Below are 19,521 nucleotides of genomic sequence, written 5' to 3' on the forward strand. Positions count from 1 at the left end.
TGGATTTATTGTTGGCCGAGTGCTCGGGTAGTTGGGATAATGATGAGTTGACATGTTATCATGGTTTATTGTACAGGGTTTGGACCAAATACATATTGTGCAATACTCAGTAGGTGTCTGGATAATTTGAGGATTGGTTTTGGGGGCCTATATAAAGGTCCAAAAAAGGCCAGCGTTGTTAGTTCAGTGAACGGCATCATGCCACATCTATCATGTGGAACGTCTCCAGGCACTGGGTATAGTGGATGCTGGTTTGAGATACACTGATATAGCCAAGTGTATTGGCTGTTCCCAACCCACAATCAGAAACCTGCATGAACGCAACAACATGACAGTCTTTGTTGACGATAGACCAAGTCCAGAGAGAGAGAGAGTGACAACTCCAGACCAGGATCGCTACATCCGGTTGCAACACCTGCGGGACTGGTTTCACTGTGCCAGTCCATACAGCACGAACAGCAAGAACAACACTCAGATCAGCAGCCCCACTGTGTGTCAGTGGATTTGTGTTTGGCAGGTGCCATTTTGTTTTATGTTTTAGTTTTGAAATTATTCTTGAATGTGAGATTTAAACAAATTGTTAATTTGAGGAAAATCTAGTTTATGGCTTCAAAATAAAGACCATTTTGAAAAAGTATGGTCTCGCCGTTTCTACTGACTGTCAGTGTAGCATGCGCATAATGCATGTGTAATCTTATTTAGCATTTGGATAAGAGATACAAACCTTCTCAAGCTTGTGATGACTGCCAGCTTTTGCCGTTATTTTCAGTTCCAGTTCAGCCTCCAACTCTCCTCGTTCCATCTTCGGTCTCTTCCCCTCCCTTTTCAGAGCTTGCCCATCGCTGTCAAAGCCCTCTGATAAAGTGCGCTTGAGTCCAGAAGCAAAGTTTCTTTCATCTGACGCTGTTGGAGATACAAAGACATTCCATCACCTTGTATGTGGCATTCACTGTACTACATTTTCAATGAATCACATCATATAGCAGTCTTCTGCGGCTCATTGCCTCGTCCATAACTTCATATCATTTGTAGTGTGGAAACCTTTTGCTCATTAAAAAATTCAGGCTTATAAAGAAGTGCGTTATAATAAACACAACATTAATAAAATGCTGGTATGCACAACTCAAGTTTTGGATTTGAAAATGCATGTATTTCTTCTAACATTATGAACTGAAAAGCAGGTTTCTCCACCTCTGCTGGGTCCCTCCAGCCACATCCGCTGCCTTCTGAACCGGAGAGGAGACAAAATGCCAGCACTCATCTGTCTGCTTGGCACCACTGCTGAAATCAGTGTGCACTGGGTGCATTTCATGCTTGCCCCAAAGTGCTGCACCAATCTAAAGCTTTTCAAAGCACCACCCCAGGGTACACAACGTATATCTCTCTCACAAAGACAGAAAGTCCCACAAACTGCAGACATGCTTCATGCTGCAGCGGGGACGGGCACTGCGGGAATCGGTGTTGTAAGGCAAGTATCGGCCGATATTGATATCGCTCTATACCAATTGGTGGCCAATCAATCGGAGCACCCCTGAACTGCAGTGATGTGGACTATCCATTGGCCGGTTGTGGTGAAGAGGGAGCTGAGCGGAAAGGCAAATATCACAATTTACCGGTCCATCTATGTTCCTACCCTCACCTATGGTCATGAGCTTTGGGTAGTGAAGGGACAATATCACGGATACAAGCAGCTGAAATTAGTTCTCTCTGTAGGGTAGCTGGGCTCTCCCATAAAGATAAGGTGAGAAGCACTTTCATTTGGCAGAAACCATCATCCAAGTAGAACTACTGCTCCTCTCAATGCAGAGAAGGTGGTTTGGGTATCTTGTCAGGATGCCTTCCAGATAGGGATGTTCAGGGTTTTAAGTGAAAGTGAAATCGGCTGATACCGATCACATACAGTACATGTAGTGTAAATGTTTAATTGTACCACCTCCTATGTTAGGGGCCACTAACGTATTTTTCTTTGAGAGCAACTTTTACAAAATGAAAATGGCCAAAAGCTAACATTTATTTTCATATCTTATTTCAAGCCAAACAAAGCCAATATGCTTGTATTCTAGTCTTCTCACATCGTTAACTGAAAATCTAAACGAAAAGCAGGTTTGCCCCCCTCTGCTGAGCCCATCCGCTGCCTTCTGAACCGCAGATGCAGCAGAGTCCCTCTTCTGTGCCCGGAGAGGAGACAAAATGCTGGCGTCACTGCTGAAATCAGGGTGCACAATGCACGTTTCAAGCGCGGCGCATATGCTCACTCATCACGGTCAACGCGAGCTGAGCATGCTCATTGGACAGCCGAACTGGGGAAGTGCAGAGACTTCGGTGCACCCACCATGGAGTTAGAAATGGTTGCAGAGGGCACGCGTGTCTCACATCATCTGAAGCCCGATGCAGCCCCTGCACACAACGCAAGTTCCTCCTGCACGAAATGTGCTACATAGTGTCTGCATGCTCCCAAATACGTACAGAGGCGGTACTCCTCCACAAATTTTCCCTACACCTGCAAGTACAGCAGGTTGGGACCAGGGCTTTATAGTGGCTTCCTGACAGATGATCACATCAAACAGCCTCAATCTCACCACAACCCGCTAAATGCTAGCCCGCTAAAGCCACACCAATCGAAAGCTTTTCTAAAGCACCACACCGATGAGACATTTTTTCAGACATATTTTGCAGGGTGCAAAATGTATATCACTCACAAAGACAGGAAGTCCACAGCAAATGTGGTTGTTCTGAATGCAGCAGCAGGGGCGGAGCTGATCGGCGGAAGGGATCTGCATTTTAAAGCAAGTATCGTCTACCAATACCATGATTTTTCCACTGATATCGGCCAATTGATCGGAGCACCCCTACTTCCAGACTCCAGGTTGAATATCGATATACATCCCAATATATAGTTTAGACAAAACTCAAAAGTCACTATTAAACACTAAAACGCAGCAGAAGACTCAGAGCTGCTTTACTAGCTTGAAACATGAGACCTCCTCGTCAAGTCCAATCTATATCAATATGAACGATATGCTTGTTTTTGATATCGTGCATAATACAAATATCTTTTTTTTTAAATGTCAATATATCGCCCAGCCCTAATATTAACGCCACACAGGTGAGATGACAACAGCGCTTGGCTAATTGACTCACAATCTAGCAATGTTCCACAGCACATCCATGCCCATAATAAAAGACAGGTCAAAAGAAAATTCAATTAATGATGAATGGCAGAGGCCGGTGACACTTGATAACGATAGACATGAAGAGCAAGGACAAAGCTTGCTCAGGGTCACAACAAGGCTGGAGCCTCTGCACGATAACTACGGGCAAGAGGTGGAGATCATGCTGTGGTGATCGCTAGAGGAACCAGTCTTATCCATTTCATTGCGACAATGAAATATTTCCACAGCATACTTGTACATGATGGATTTGTAGGTGGGGCTTGCAGCATCCTTACTGCCTCTGCAGAGCAGATTTCAAAGCCACAGTCATTGACTCACATGAACCCAACTAGTAGAGTTCTTCAATGTTCTTCAAGCAAATTCTAACTAGCACTGCAGAGAAAATGAGCTGCAAAACTAATCAAGGCCTGCTGCCCTCCAGTAGACGCTTAATGAAACAGTGCGGGCACCCACAAGTAATTCACTCATTAAAGCACTCAACAATATCTCTTACCTGTATTAGATGGTGGGGTGGATGATGGGCGAGAGGACTTCTGCCCAACTTCCACTTTTTCCTTTTTGGTGTCCACTTTTACAAAGTCCACCTCAATTTTGTTGTCTTTTATCAAGCCTTTCTTTGTCTCTTCATTGCCACTCATTTCCTCTTTTACATCTTGGTTTATATCCACAGAAAAAGTAGGAGTGGAGGAAATGGAAGTCAAAGATATAGAAGACTTTGTTGGAGCTGTGTGCTTGGCCTTGGGAGTAGTGTCGGTTTCCATTAGGATTGTACAGTCAGATACTGGAGGTGGCAAACGGGAAGCTAATTCTTTAGCAAGGTCCTTGTTGGAATCATTAGCTTTGCCCTCTGTGGCGGTTTGGTCCTCCTAAAGAAGAAAATATAAGTTCAAGGTATAAAGTGTTTGTTTTTCTTTCGGCTTCTTCCTGATTACGGAGTCGCCACAGCGGATCTTTTTGATTATATAAGTTATAGAAGTTCTACATTTAGCGGTTTATATTTGTTATAAATTAATTCTCATACAAATTTGGACCCATATGTACATTCATTCATTCATTCATTTTCTAACACTTATCCGCACAAGGGTTGCGGGGGTGCTGGAGCCTATCCCAGCTGACTTCGGGCGAAAGGCGGATTAGGCCCTGGACTGGTCGCCAGCCAATCACAGGGCACATATAGACAAACAACCATTCACACTACACACACACCTATGGACAATTTGGAGTCGCCAATTAACCTAGCATGTTTTTAGAATGTGGGCGGAAGCCGGCGTCCCCGGAGAAAACCTGCATGCACATGCAAACGCCACACAGAGATGGCTGAGGGTGGAATTGAACTAGGGTCTCCTAGCTGTGAAGGGCAGCACATGTGCATACATATATATATATCTAAATATCAACACAAGAGGGTGGGAAAAGAGACTCTCAGGTGTCATACACCGTAACAACCCTGTCCTGTTATTGTGGTATGGAACAAACAATAATCATACCATCTCCGATAATAACTCAGAAGCCTCAAAATTTCAACGATTTCCTTTCTGCTCGGGTTCATGTTGTTTCTATGGAACGGCAAAACAGGCAAAACTAACTTTTATAGAAGTGGTTCTCAAATATTTTCTGTCATGCCACCCCATCGGACCCTGCTTTAACATTACTTTGAAAAGTAATTGAAAAAAATATTTATTTTTAGCTATATTTATAGCTCACTGTGTTCATGGTGTTCTACGGAACGTGACATGGTGCTGAAACCAATGCACTCTGCCTGTTTGGATGCTAGAGATGAGAAAAACAGGCACACATGCACTTGCCAATATATTGAAGCCGGCAAAATTAGCATGTTCAATTTCATATATTGGGTGATTTATTCATTTATTTATTATCGTGCCAGGCCTACTGCCCACGAGAGGAGAAATATTGTCACGTTTTAATCTTGCGAGAACTTGCGACAACCCTACTATTGAGAACCTGTAATATTTACTTATTCGGTACAAACCACTTTATGAGTTGGTGGCACCAGCATCATTCATACAAGAATAAAGACCAACTTGTGGATATTTCAAAAGTATAGTCCCTCCATAACTCCGACACCTCACCACACTCCTATCAGGGTGGCTTGCCCCACTATATGGGCAGCACTAACTTAAAGCATCTAAAGAGGCTTGTTATGCAGATTTAGAAAGAAATACCATACCTCTGTCTCTTCCAACACCTTGCCGTCTTCATCCTGCTGCTCTTTGGATTCCTTTGCTGCTGCTTCAACAGTCTCCTTTGACAAGGGCGATGACAAATCAGTCTTTTCGTCCTCCAACTTTTTCAGTTCAAAGTTAATAGAGTGGAATGGTGAAGAAGGGGCAGAATCATCCTTTTCCTTTGGACTTTGCGAAGGTACAGGCGAGGGGGATAGACTAAGTGACAGGAATGGAGCGGGAGAGCTCAGCGAGGTCTGAGAGGCAGGTGATGTGGGGATCGGGGAGTTTGAGTCCTGGTGGCTGTTCTGTTCGGCCTCCCCGCTCTTTTGTCCGTCCTCTTTGTGTGAGCCGTTCATTAGAGGTATAGATGGTTCAGATGAACTAGTCGCAGCCGTAAACAAGGTGCCATGAAGAACTTCCAGTTGCTGCCGATCACTGATCTTCATGGTTTTCCTGGCACGGAAAATCTTCTTCTTCTCTTCTGCCACAACAACTTCCATAGCTGCCTGTGGAGGAATAAAGACATATTAGATGCTATCAAAAGATGAATTGCACATAGGAAAAAGAATGTAGCTTTTGAGAAGAAACACTAGATGTCACTGTGGAGCCCTATGGATTTCATGACTGTCCTTTTCCAAAATGTGTTGATGCGGGATAGACTCTAACTCTTTTTAACTAAATCTCTAATAGTATGTTTTTTTCCCAATTAAATCAAAGCCACGACTCTGGTAGCACACTAGACAATGGTTAAGGTGGACTTGACCTTTTTTCATAGTTAGAGAGGAAAGCTTTACCTGCTCTTTCAAATTATTCCTGCTTCAAATATATTTTTGTTCACCCAATGAATTCTACCCAAAGTTTACCTTTAGTCCCAACGTGGCGAACAAGCTAACAACAAGCAGCAGCAACCTAACCTTCCTCCCATCCCCCCACCTTCCGATTGGTTCAACACTCAGCCAATCAGAGTGCATACATTGAGGCCGGTTTGGGTAGCAGTGCAGAGGTTATGTAAAAACATGGAAGATTTTCCCGTATGTTTATAAGCATTGCACACAATTTCAGCTTCCGAACTACTCACTTAATTTTAACATTAAATAGTAGCCTTTGATTTGCACATAATAACTGCACCTTGACTTGAAACCAAGCTGAAGGAGAGTAGAAATGCATGAAAACCTACGGGAGACTGTACTTAGCATACTTAGGTGCACCATGAAGCATTAAAAAAACAAGCAAGTAATAAGGTAGTAAATTGATTCAATTATACTGGTTATATATAAAACCTATTCCTAAACCACATGCAAATAAGTCCCACTCAATCCAGAGCGTTTCTAATTAATTTACCCAATACTCAACATTCTTAGACTAGTAGGAAAAACTGCAGCATATTAAAACATTAATCACAGGAAAATCAATTTAATCACAGAAGACCTTGCACTAAATGCGAGAAGAAAGGTCAATTATTTGAAACAGAAATCTATCAAGAATCTAAAAGGTGCTCCAATGTACAGCAATATGCAATGTGAGAGCAGCATGTCTCTGTTCATAAAGCTCTTAATTTACCAAAAGTATGGACAACTTCAAGGGAATTAAACTTTATGAATACAGAAAGGTAATTTATCCGTTTAAGTCACATGAAAAGATGAAAAGGCACTTTTGGTAGAGAGCGTATACTTTCGCACAACACTGAAAGCTATTGTTGTGCTGTTTTCAAATCAAAATCTTCTTCCAGCAATGGCTGTAATCTAAAACATCAGTGCATACTTACTTTGCACAGTTGCTTGAAAACAACCTACAACATAAAAAGCACAGCATAAAGAAGTAAAGAGCGATGTGAATTGCGAGCATAAATACCGCAAGTCCTTACATTCCAGTGTTGCACACTGCGCAGAGCTCCACATCAACCCCTCCCCCACCCACCGGCTTCATTTTCTGCACCAGGATTCAGTGCAGTAACTCAAAATGGCCGTCGGCTCTGCTGTTTGTTGCCAGGTGGGACTATCATGAGCTAGCTGAAAGGACTTGTCTCGTCGGAGATATCAGGTTGCAGCAACAATGTTCAGTAAGAATGTAGCGTGCTTAAGCAAACAATGCTTGACCACAGTGCCGCAGCATTCACTATTCACAAGTTGGTTTTATCGGAAAGAAAGTCACCAAACTTCGGGATTTTTAGAACGTACTCACACTAGGCCACTCATGCTGTGCTGGACCTGGGCGTAATTCCAACTCACACTCATGGCCCCTGCTGGCCTGCGTTCATGCAATGCATTCAAGCCATGGCCCACTTGCTTGTCCCATAACTTCGACTCTGCTGTTTCTTTTTTGGGGATTATTTCCAGTCGTATTTGGATTATTACTCTTATTATTATTATTGGATTATTCAAATTACTTTGTACAAAGTAGCCACTGTCAATTACTAGCATTTAATTTTCTCGATAATTAAATGACACATTCTATTCTCCTGTATTACTGCAACTTCGATAACTTTATAGTAAATTTCCATTTTGCTCATTTATTTGAGTGATCGCATTAATTAAATGACACCTTTTAATCATACACATGAGTATAGTTGCGGTTAAGCAATGTACATTTTGTGTCTTTGTATTTCATTTATATGATAAAATGTGTAAAATGTCATTCTACGATGTTGCTATGTTGCACGTGCACCATGTGTGTATGCACTCTTACAAGCTAAACGTATCGTATTTCCTGGACTATAAGTCGCACCGGAGTATATCATGAAGAGAAAGAAAAAATATCTGGACTATGAATCGCTTTATTTAGAGATTATTTAGAAATATATTGTGGTAAGTAACTGTTTTTTAACTCTCAAAAACTGTTGGCATTGAGAATTTCCACAAAGTAGGACTCATTACTAATAAATGTAATAGTTTTGCAGTTTTGTACAACCTGAAAACCTGAGCGAGGGAGCGATGTTCACGCTGCAATGAAAAATTAACATAAAACCTGTGGCACAAGTCATATTGTGTTTTCCAACATTCAAATCATGCTAAAAATCTGCATTAAAGTGATCTCCAACTGCTAAAACAGTTTAAAAATGCATTACTATTCCTGGTAGAGCAAATAGCACAAGATGTGACCAAGCAGTTTGATTGGCTCACGTGCTAATACTAAAGCCAAACGTGCAATATATTTGCAGATATACGGTAGCTGCAATGCTAACTCCATGGACTAGCTTAGCATTAAAAAAAATGACCTTGGCAAAAATGTGAAATGACATGAAAATGTGAAATAAATATATAGGCATAGAAATATCTACAATCAATGTAAGCATGCTATAGAATAAAAAAGGACCACCTTTGGCAGGATGTTTGAGATTGAGGCTTTTGTTGCTTTGAGATTGTGGCGCAAGGAAAAGCTAACCAGGCCCAGCCAGGGAACACAAGACGAAGGAGGGGGAGGAGCTCTTTCAGGACTAGTCCATCTTGTACTGAAATGAAGGGGTGAATGTTGTGATAGAGTGTGTGGGCAGCTGTGCATTATAGTATGTGGCAACATTATAACATTGTTATTCTGAAGCAATAATATACCAGTTTCATTAAATTAGGACTTCCTTTACCACTATAGTTCTGACGTCTTGGTCTAACATAGCTTAGCATAGCATAATAAATGGCATTGATAAACATGTGCCAACAGTGCTGTGCAACCAGAATATACAGGTATGTATGTCCATGTACGAAGATAGAAATAAGTGTTAACTATGCTTCAAAGACAAAGAAACATTGACGTTCAGCAGGGAGATTTGCGAGATTGAGGCCTTTGACGCTTAATCATAGTGGGGGAAGGGAGAGGCTGTGCATGCCTGCTGGAAAACATAAAAGAAAGAAGGAGGAGCTTTGAGGACGAGTCCATGTTGTTGCAAGTAGAGGTGCATCCTGGGATAGGATATGTGGTTACCTTGTAACATGGGCTAAATAAAAACCTTCATGTTCATGAATCCAGATGTACAAATCTGAATTCTATAAACACAAAAGAAGAAAGTACTTTTCATATGAAAATATATATTTCTGGCTCTGTAAACAGTAGATCCTGTATGGATGTCATAGATAGAAATCTGATGTCTGTAGCGTGCTGCGGTGTAGCGCGGTGATAATCAAGATCAACTCTAGCTAGCAGCGCACAGACAGAAGGGGAGTAGATTGCACCCGTAGTTGCGTAGCAACACCCCTCCCCCAACTCTAGCACGGACTAGTACACTATATGGAAATCTACTTCCAGCATGGACTAAACCATTCTGAAAGAGGGCAGGGGGGGGAGAGAGAGAGAAATGTCCTTTTCCAATATGAACCAAGGATATAAAGGTCAAAGATAATATACCGGAGGTTGAGTTCTTTCTGTGAATTTAAAAACACTAGAGAAGCTGTTCTCTCGTTCCCAGTGGTAACCTGAGACTTGGGTAACGACGCTGGGCATGGTTATAGTGGAGTTTGTCCGCTATCTTTCTAGAGGGGTGGGTTATTCCTACTCTTTTTGTTCATTTGCACAAAAAAAAAAATTTAAGAATCGGAACTTCACTTTGTCTGAATCCAAAATGCCTCTTTCATAACAAATCAAGAATAGGAGCAACCGAATGAGCCAGACATTTCCAAAAATAATCACAACACACAACATACATGAAGACCTGCCTCATGGAAAAAAATGAGAGCATAAGGGGAGGAGCCTACTTTGAACGGTTCCATTTTTTTCCCTCATCAGTCAATTTTAAAGCTATTATATCCGGTCTCTCTTTCTCCAAATGCAGAGAATGAGTGAAAACAATAGCTCTAAAATGTGCCATAAAAATGAAAATTCTACAACAGGCAGACAGCTTCCCTGTCAAACACACATACACCCCTCCCTTTCTTTTCACATATAGAATGAACCATTGTACCAGTGGTGAAGCCGAGTATAAAAAGGTAACATTTAAGTACTCAAAGTATCATTACTAAGTTTTTATTCTTGAGTGTATTTAGCATTTTGGAACTTGAGTATAAAAAGAAGAGGCAAAGATTACTTATAGTAAAAGACAATTAGCATAGGAAGTGATTGGCAAATCTCAACAGAAAATGTATATTTTGTCAGGTATTCTTAACAATAACAGGAAAAGGGGCAGTTAGCCAACGATCGCATGTTAGCCTTGAGCCTGGTAAGGAACCGCAGCACAGGCAGGAACACGACAAAGCCTCCATTTGCACTCCCCCACAGAGGGCAGGGCTGTTATTGAATGGACTGAACCATTTCAACTCAGGGGTGGTAACTTCACTAAAAGAGGTGAGAATAAGGACAATCTTTGATTATAATTTACTGGAAATATTCAAATTACGTTGTTTTGTTTTTTTTTCAAAATAGCTGTTGATCACAAAAAAAATGTTTAACTTGATATATAATGAATGTACTGTATGTATTATTTAATATATTAAGACATGTGAACTGTGATTAAAATGAACTTTAATAAAATCAGGAAGCCCTATTTGAAGTTAAATAAAACAGGCTGCATGCTTGTTCTGTGCCCATCCCCCCACTTTGTGAGAGTGCAGAAACACAAAATGGCCACCAGTTCTCCTGTGAGCAGCATGAGACATACACTGCTGAGTCCTTCAACCGACTCCGCCTACCACGCAGGAAGAAGAAAAAAAATCAAAGAAACAAGAAACCGTATCAACAGAAATCTGCATTGTCACGTATGAATGTGGTTAGAAAACGGACATAACGTTTCTAGACCTGTTTTTGCTGAGACCATGCTCCATGCTCAATGTTATAACTGTTTATATATAAGTGTAAAACAAAAAGAAACATTTTCATTTTTTGATCACTGATGAGGTGGAGTCAAATGGAGTCAACCTTGCAACTTTGCAGGTTGACATAACATAGTATCTTGGACTTTCCACATACTCTCTTACTTTTCAAAAGCAATATACTGTATTTAGTACAGATGGGTTATTATGTGCATTAAAATAAAAACGCAATCCAGAGCTCTGAGAGTGTGCATTCCAATAATAATGCGCATGGTGCATATGGTTCCCCTCCCCCCCATCCGTCCTCACAGTGCTCATCTGGATTCACTGAAACTCAAAATGGCCACTAGGTCTGCTTGCGCGCTGAGCCTGCTACATTGAGCATGCCTGATGTTACAACAGCAAAATAAAAGCAATCGCATTGTTTGCATAACTGTGACCTACATAATATAATAATCTGATCATATATCATAGACACAAAAACGGTGTCTAGTTTTATGGAACAAAAGCAAATGTTACACAATTATCCTTACGATATTTGTGTTCTTTCTCTGCAGGTTCAGCCTGTTTTATACATGCTAGTCTATGAATATAAAACTAACCAGAGTTGAAATAATAGTTGGGCTTTCCTGTAACAGGTTTTCCATCTAAGTATATCTGCCACACAGAAAAAAAATGTATCTCCAAATACAAAACCACATGTTTAGAATGTGGACCACGTGGCAGTGTGCCAAGATAGAATTAACAAAAGAAAAACAAAATTCTGACTTATCGTACAAACAAGCTAAGGATTTGCAATTCAAAAGCACCGCCTCCTAAAATGCCAAACTGAAGTGCGCATGATTTCCTGTCCTTAGTCCACAAGCTAGCACAGGCTGATTAGAAGGAAAAAAGGGAAGAAAAGGTGGGGGATGGTAGCAGCGCTAGTTTTCACTCAGCGCATGTCAAGTATTCTTTAGCGCTGCTCTACTGCAGAAACTCTTTTTATATGCGTGAAAAAAACAACAGAAATGTACATTAACTGCATAATGATACAGAATGAACAGAATCATCAAGATGGCAAAGTAGTGCCAACCAGGTTCTCCCAAAAAATTAATGCTTATCCAGTAAATGTACAGTGCATATGTGGTCGTGTTCATTGATGTTTTATGGTGTAAGAAGCAGTTTTGAAAATGCAAACTATGAAAGTTTTACAGTTGGAGTACAGCTAGCATCAAACAGGCGGTTCTGAAATCAAGCGACAGAGACAGAGCGGCAACACCCCTCCCCCACAGCAGCAGCCTGCCTGCTCCAGTTGGAAGTTTTACAGGCCAGCACGGACTAAACCACTTCGGTACAAATGGGTTCTCGACAGAGAACATCTTAAGCACTGAAATGCACATCGTAGTCTATCTCATCCGTGTATTATATTTCATAAATCAATAAAGCCAGTTGTTTTTGTCTCCTTGCTTTCGAGTTCCGACATTATTCCCAATGTAGCAACCCTGTGGTTTCATCTACAAAAACAACGTACAAGACTTTGTGAAAGTGTGTTAAAATGGGCATGTGACAATATTGAAAATCTTTAAAAAAAATAATTTTTCAGTTACAGCACAGACAAACATTTTGCTATTTTAAAAGCACCACCTTAATAGACATGTGATAATCTTGAAAAATATACATTTCTGTCATAGCATAAAGAAGTAAAAGAACTTGCAATCTAAAGCACCGCCTCCTTCTTTCACAAGCTAGCACAGGCTGATTAGAAGGAAAAAAGGGAAGAAAAGGTGGGGGATGGTAGAAGCGCTAGTTTTCACTCAGCGCATGTCGAGTATTCTTTAGCATGGCTCTACTGCGGAAGTGTGTGCAAAAAACAAATAAAAATGCATGTAAATCCTACAATGCTACATAATAAACACATGTACCAAGGTTACAATGGAGTGCAAACAAAGTTCTCTTTTTTAAAAAAAAAAAACAATGTTATCCAATTAACATAAGTTGTTCTGTGATGTTTTATCATGCTTTTTAAATGACAGTGAAAACGTCACTGTTGTAGTACAGCTACCGCCAAACAGACGGGTCTCAAATCAAGAGGCAGACAGCGGCAACACCCCTCCCCCACAGCAGCAGCAACCTGCCTGCTTCAGTTGGAAGTTTTACAGTCCAGCCTGGACTAAACCATTAGAGCACAAGGGGGGGGGGGGGGGACAACAGAAAATGGCTAAAGCAGTGAAATGCACATCTTATCTTATCTGTTTAGTTCATAGGAATAAAAAAAACAGCTGTTTCTGTGTCTTTTTGGTTCAGATTTCTGACATTGTTCCCAAAGTAGCTACCCAATGCTTTCATATCGTAACCACAGTGAGAGACCCTGAAAATGTGCCAGTCTTCAACATTTCTGTTATAGCAACCATAGAATTAGCAATAAACTAGCACAGCCCTCTAGCCTGCCAAATGGGAGTGCACATGATTTGCTTCCCTTTCGTCACAGGCTAGCACAGGCTGATTAGAAGGAAAAGGGGGAAGAAAAGGTGGGGGATGGTAGCATGGTAGCGGTGCTAGTTTTCCCTCAGCGCTAGTTTCAGAGCTAGTTTCCCTCATTCTTCATCGCTACCATACTACGGAAGCTCTCCTTACGGGTGCAAAAACAACAAAAATGCTGACCCATAATGCTACACAATGAACAGAAGCGTCAAGAAGTGTCATCAAAGCCCCCCTCATGAAGAGAATAAAAGGCAAAGCTATTCAGTCAATTTATATTGGATATAGTCCTTGGTACAAAGCAGCTTTTTAATATATATGAAAGTTTTACGTTTGGACTAGAGCTAGCACCAAATAGGCGGGTCTGAAGTCAAGAACAAGAGACAGAGCGGTAACACCCCTGCCCCCACAGCAGCAACCGGTTTGTTCCGGTTTGAGGTGTTACAGTACAGCCTGGACTAAACCATTGCAGAACAAAGGTAACACCCCTCCCCCGCAGCAGCAACCGGTTTGCTCCAGTTGGAGGTTTTACAGTCCGGCCTGGACTAAACCATTGCAGAACAAAGGGGGATTCAACAGTCAAGGGCTGAAGCTATGGACAATTCTAAGGCTATCTTGGTTATATCGATCTTCAACCCCACGTTTTCCTTCAAACCCTTCAAAGACAATGATTTCCTTCTCTCTTTTTTTCATTTGGAACTCGTATTGGTACACATTTGTATATTGTATATAGATATAGCTTTTGAGTGTTAAGTTGCTGTGTGACGAATTTAACACGGTGAATCAGACTGTATTGGTATACTGTTACATATAATGACCTCCTGAGATTTCCAGTGGGTTGACAAGCTTGTTGTGAGAGCACTCATCCAGTAGCTTGTGATTGGCGCCTGACGAATAAAGAGCGTTTCTTCATTGACTTGCGCATAGCAAATATTTCAACAATTGGTAGTACTTCTAGAGTAAAGAAGAGGTCACTACATTGGAATTTAGCCATAAATTAGCTGCAGGGTTGAAAGTTTAAGAAATAAGTGGAGACTTATACACCAGAATTTACGGTATTCAGTTGTGAAATGATACAACACTGTGTGAAAGCTCACCCATCTCACAGCCTTTGAAAATCCATTGCCGAAAGCTAACTTTCCAAAAGAGGACAGCATCAGGCAGAAGTAGTTGGAGTTGCAAATCCCAGATGAACAGAAAAATGGACATGGACAAAACTGGACTATGAACCAAACTATTGCTGAAGCCTGATGCCTTTCCAATGTTACTTGGCTCACCGATTCTGGAGTTGCTAATAGCCTTTTCCACCACAAATCGGTGGATCTACCAGATCTACCCACGGGCAGTCCCACAAGAATGTGTATATACCACATTTCGACTACCAGTGTTGTGTCAAGATTGTCTACACACAGTAAACGTGGACCTACATCACCACCCTTTGAGTTCACTCATATGGGTGGACTGAATTAAAACAGAAATCAAAGGAATACAACTGGAATAGGTGCAGATCCTGGAAGATCTAGAAAGCTTCACCTTTGTTGACCACTTTTATTTAATTACTGAATAAAAACATGACGCAAGAGACAGTTTCAATGCGCACCCCTACCCACTGAATATAGCGACTATGTCACTAAATGGCCAATGCGGATCTCTTCTATGTATGAGGTGTGTTATCAAGCGAAGATGAAATTGTTGTTACAGTAGCATTATTAATGAAGAAAAACACTTAATCTTCCAATACATTGTCACCGATATGCCTGACTAACATTTCTGCTACTCGAAGCATTAGTATCTAACTTCCACCGGTGATCGCCGGTGCTTGAAAAGTTGGCTTTACAGTAAATGCAAACAGTAAATGGTCTTTCACTTGTTTTCCACCCCCAAGGCGCTCAAAGGGCTGTGACACTGTTAGCACATTACCTACTGATGACGCAGCATCAGGAGCAACTGGAGGTTCAGTATCTTGCCCAAGGATACTTCAACATGATCACAGCAGGACGACTACTCTACCAACTGAGCCATGCCAGTCTGTGATTCAGGGTGAAAACAATTCTGAACATCCATGTTTTTTGATCTTACAAATCTTAAGTAACTCTCATCAAACATTAACATGGCGGCATGCGCAGAGGTAGGTTGGATTGCAAGGTTTACATTGTGCATAAGCACTTAATGATCTGTTCCAATAATCCCTCACACAAAGCCAATTCCTTATTACTGTGCGATCCTTCCTCGTACCGATGCCATTGTTCACAATCTTATTGGCTTCTGGCTGCTTAATGTTTAATGCAACTCAAGTCTGACCGTAGTAAGTCCACAGTAGAGTCAATCTCTCTGAGAACAACCGGAAGAGAATTCAGTACATGAAGATTTGTCAGCAATAATTGGTCCTGTATAAACAACATAGTACTCGATAGAGCTGCCAAGTACGAACTCTCCAAAAAAAAGACTCCTTGAATTCCTTCAATAGATAGTGGGGTACTTCCTGGTTTTCTTGGATGACGACAGATGCTGCAAACATAGGGCGGCTTCATTATTTCATCTAGTGGGTGGGTGGTTCCTAAGTATAATTCCTGAGTCCAAATCTTTATCCCGAGCTCGGCAAAAGCTACTGGGTGCTTAATTGGCTGGTGAACTACCCTTCTAGGTTTTTTGGAAACTGGTTTGTAGTTCTTCCGAATATTGCTAATTAATCAAGGTCTATACCAACAATCATATTTCTTATCTTTCCCTTCAGTCGTGACCGATGGGCAATGGTAAAGAGTGACGTCAGTAAAACCATCAAAAGCTAAGCTAGTAGGCCAGATGGTTTAACAAATGTATCTTTCAGAAAGAGTGGGGACCTGAAACCTTGAACATGAACTATCTGGATCTAATATGACTAACTGAAGACCGGAAGCAAAGTGCCCTTTTTTTATCCCTGGTTTAGTGAAGATACATTTGATAATTATATGGTAGCCTATAGCGACTTCCATTGCTTATAGCTTGTCGCAACTTCTGTTGGCTTTTGGAGCACTTCTGAACTACCTAAAGAAGGAGCAAAGAGGATTTTATACCTGGATGTTTCACAAGATCACACTTTCCAAAAACTGTTGTGAAAAATATTGGACTTTTTGGTGATATGATCAAGGCAAGATCATGGAAGCAGTTGGACATCATTGTTGAAATAGTATCGCCAAAAGATCAGAGCACTTACAAAGAAGCCAATATGATTGTCAAGCATAACAGATGGGGGGGGATAGTCGTCCGCTCGTTTTTAATCGCTCTTACTTGTTTTGCTGCTAAAGGTAAAGATCATGGACAGAAAAGCAATTATGTGCCAATGAGAGCAAGACTCTTTGCATCAAAGCATTTTTGAGCATCCAATCATATTACTTTGATTTCTATCTCATCACTCACTATATTTACATGCGCAAAAAAATACTATTTGAATTCAGTTGTAAGAAGCTTTTTAAAACGCATGTAAACACCTCAATTAGATTGCACCACCGCAAACAAGTTTGCCCCTCGCTCATAAACCCATTACAACCTACAACTATGTACAGTAGATGGCGGTATACGCGATAAAACTGATATTTTCATATGCCTGAAACACAAAGATAGTCGGTCTGCTTTCATGAATGGCTAAGTAAATAAAAAATAGTCACATTTCAGAGGCTGAAATCAGGATATTTACATTAAATTTTTTTAAACGAAACGATTCATCAATTACCGAAACAGTTTTTGATTAACTGGATAGTCAGTTAATCACTGATTAATCATTGCAGTGCTAGTTTATACTATGTTCTAGCTTGATTACATTTTTTGATTCATTTAGAGCTGTTAATACACATGGATTATTATAAATATATTATGTGTGTAAATTATCATTGTGTTACTAAAATAGTTTTAATGGGCATATTTCCGATATTTTTATAATCATAATTTTTTAATCGTGATCAATTCATACATGTGATTATCTGTTTGAGATGATCAAAAATCAGCTGTAGTATTTCTGGCCCATTTTTAAATCAAGTGAATTCTGTGCTGTCTGTGTGGCAGACATCTTGCCGCAGTCAATCGAATGGGTGCAACGTGAAATCGCTAGAGCAGCCATGACCGCCAGCCACAGAATCTTAACCTAGTCTGTTGGTCCAACATAAACAAACTAAATTATTCCCAGATCAGACTTGTCATTACTTTGATATGCACTTAAAATCTGTCTGTGTTACCTTGATCAGATCAACAGGTCTAAAATGAAGATTGAGTCGATATCTCCAGTATGCAAGTAGGAGCCTCTACTGAGATGGGCTGTTCAATGATAAATACATAAATATAAATATGTTTTTGAAAAATCTTTACCTTCTACAATATAAACTGAACATGTGCACAATGTGATCTGTTACTATGAATTCAGGTAATACAGTCCTGAACGGGGCCAAATTCATCGAACTGCATAAGTATGACTTACGGTCAGTGATTTGGACACAGAACACACATTACTAGTCACTTATGTGTAAATAAATCCCTCCATCTACATAGAGTAGAATGCCGATATTTTAAGGGCACGCTCACAAAACTGCTTGTGTCTGTTGTGCCGCTGAAATTAGGCCACACCCACATTCAAGCCCAGTGTGGCGCATGGAAAATTACTGGATCCTACCACTTTATATACAGAGGGGTGGATGACTGAAAATGTACCTGGAACAAATTCTGCTGTCAGAGGGGCTTCAACCCAAAAACCTTGTATTGAAAAAAAAAACACTAGTGTTTTTAGTAACACATTTTTTTCATACATAAAGAGTTAAAATTAATCTATTATTTCTGTATAAAAACACTGGCACGTGTACTCCAAGATCAACAACTTCTTGGCCAATTTGTTCCTGTTTTTGTCCTTGTCCCACTCTCTCACCTCTGCAGTATGCTGTGCCTCGTGAGTCGTTCAAGCACCAACAATTCAATCCAATAAGACATACAATGAATACCATGAAATATACAGAAATCATACAATGTGCAAACTAGTTTGTGTTGGTTTTATCGCTTACTTCAACAATCGTAGCAGCAACCTGCATGCAAGGGTGTGTTAAATAGCAACAAATGGGAGAGATTCCGACCCTTTCACGTGGGACCTTTTGCAACTAAAAAGCGACTGAAAAAGCGAAAAACATCTTGAACATGGTCTCGAAGTTATTTCTACATTTCGCCCAAACACAGAAACCCGCTGCAAACAATCAATGCTTTATTAGTTTCGTGCGAGCTGAGCATTACCTGGTTGTGATGGTGGGGAAGGCAACACGATATCGGGGTGTTTGGATTTAAGGTGCTCATGGATTCTTTGGCTGTGAAACATGAGCCTGGTTTTGCATGCTTATTTTTTGTTTGCGTCGACTTCTTATCTCGCATAACTCTGCTTCTTGCTCCTAACCCGTAAATTTTATTTCGTACTTCTTTGCTTTCATGAGGTCTGTCAATTAAAATGTTATTCAGCAGCGCGTCGACAATACCTAATCTTCATCAACAATTTCTGATGACCGACACTGTTGGTTATGTCGACTAATCTTTAGTGATGTACGATACCACTGATTTCGCTTCCGATACGATATGCAGTAAAATTCAGGCTGGTATCAGCTATACCAATCGAATAACAATGTTTTGTGCAAATTTATGTAATGTGCGTAGTCTATTTCATATTATAGTATAAAAATACAAAACATTTAATTAAAGTATATTGAGTTAACGCAAGCCGCTGTGGTGTAGTGGTTAGTGTTCTGGACTTCGGAGGAAAGGGTTCAAATCTCCACTAGTAAGCATCATTGGTATTCGCCCAGAAGGGCATCTGGAATATAAAGTGCTCAAGCCAAAATCAGCACAAAAAACAGGAAGAACTCAAATAAAATATGTGACGACTGTGTTTTAAATTAAAGAAAATAAGCACATCAATAAAAATAATCCTTAAAATTAAAAGTTTATTAAAAATTCGCACATGGATCTGTT

At 40.5% G+C, this 19,521-nt stretch overlaps 1 protein-coding gene across 6 annotated transcripts in view; it reads right to left on the reverse strand.

The window, feature by feature from the left end:
* Positions 1 to 19,521, reverse strand: part of atf7ip (activating transcription factor 7 interacting protein) — a 36,632-nt gene that overhangs the window by 15,462 nt on the left and 1,649 nt on the right. Inside the window, exons 1-4 of one of the 6 annotated variants that reach the window (XM_058070494.1) lie at positions 16,745 to 16,811; positions 5,362 to 5,865; positions 3,667 to 4,039; positions 725 to 903 (exon numbers count right to left, since the gene is read on the reverse strand). In XM_058070494.1, coding sequence (XP_057926477.1) covers positions 725 to 903; positions 3,667 to 4,039; positions 5,362 to 5,865; positions 16,745 to 16,771 — 1,083 coding nt within the window. In that variant the 5' untranslated portion in view covers positions 16,772 to 16,811. The other 5 variants (XM_058070528.1, XM_058070536.1, XM_058070520.1 and 2 more) reach the window with 5 other exon arrangements.

The sequence above is a fragment of the Doryrhamphus excisus genome, chromosome 1, assembly GCF_030265055.1.
Source record: "Doryrhamphus excisus isolate RoL2022-K1 chromosome 1, RoL_Dexc_1.0, whole genome shotgun sequence".
NCBI lineage: Eukaryota > Metazoa > Chordata > Actinopteri > Syngnathiformes > Syngnathidae > Doryrhamphus > Doryrhamphus excisus.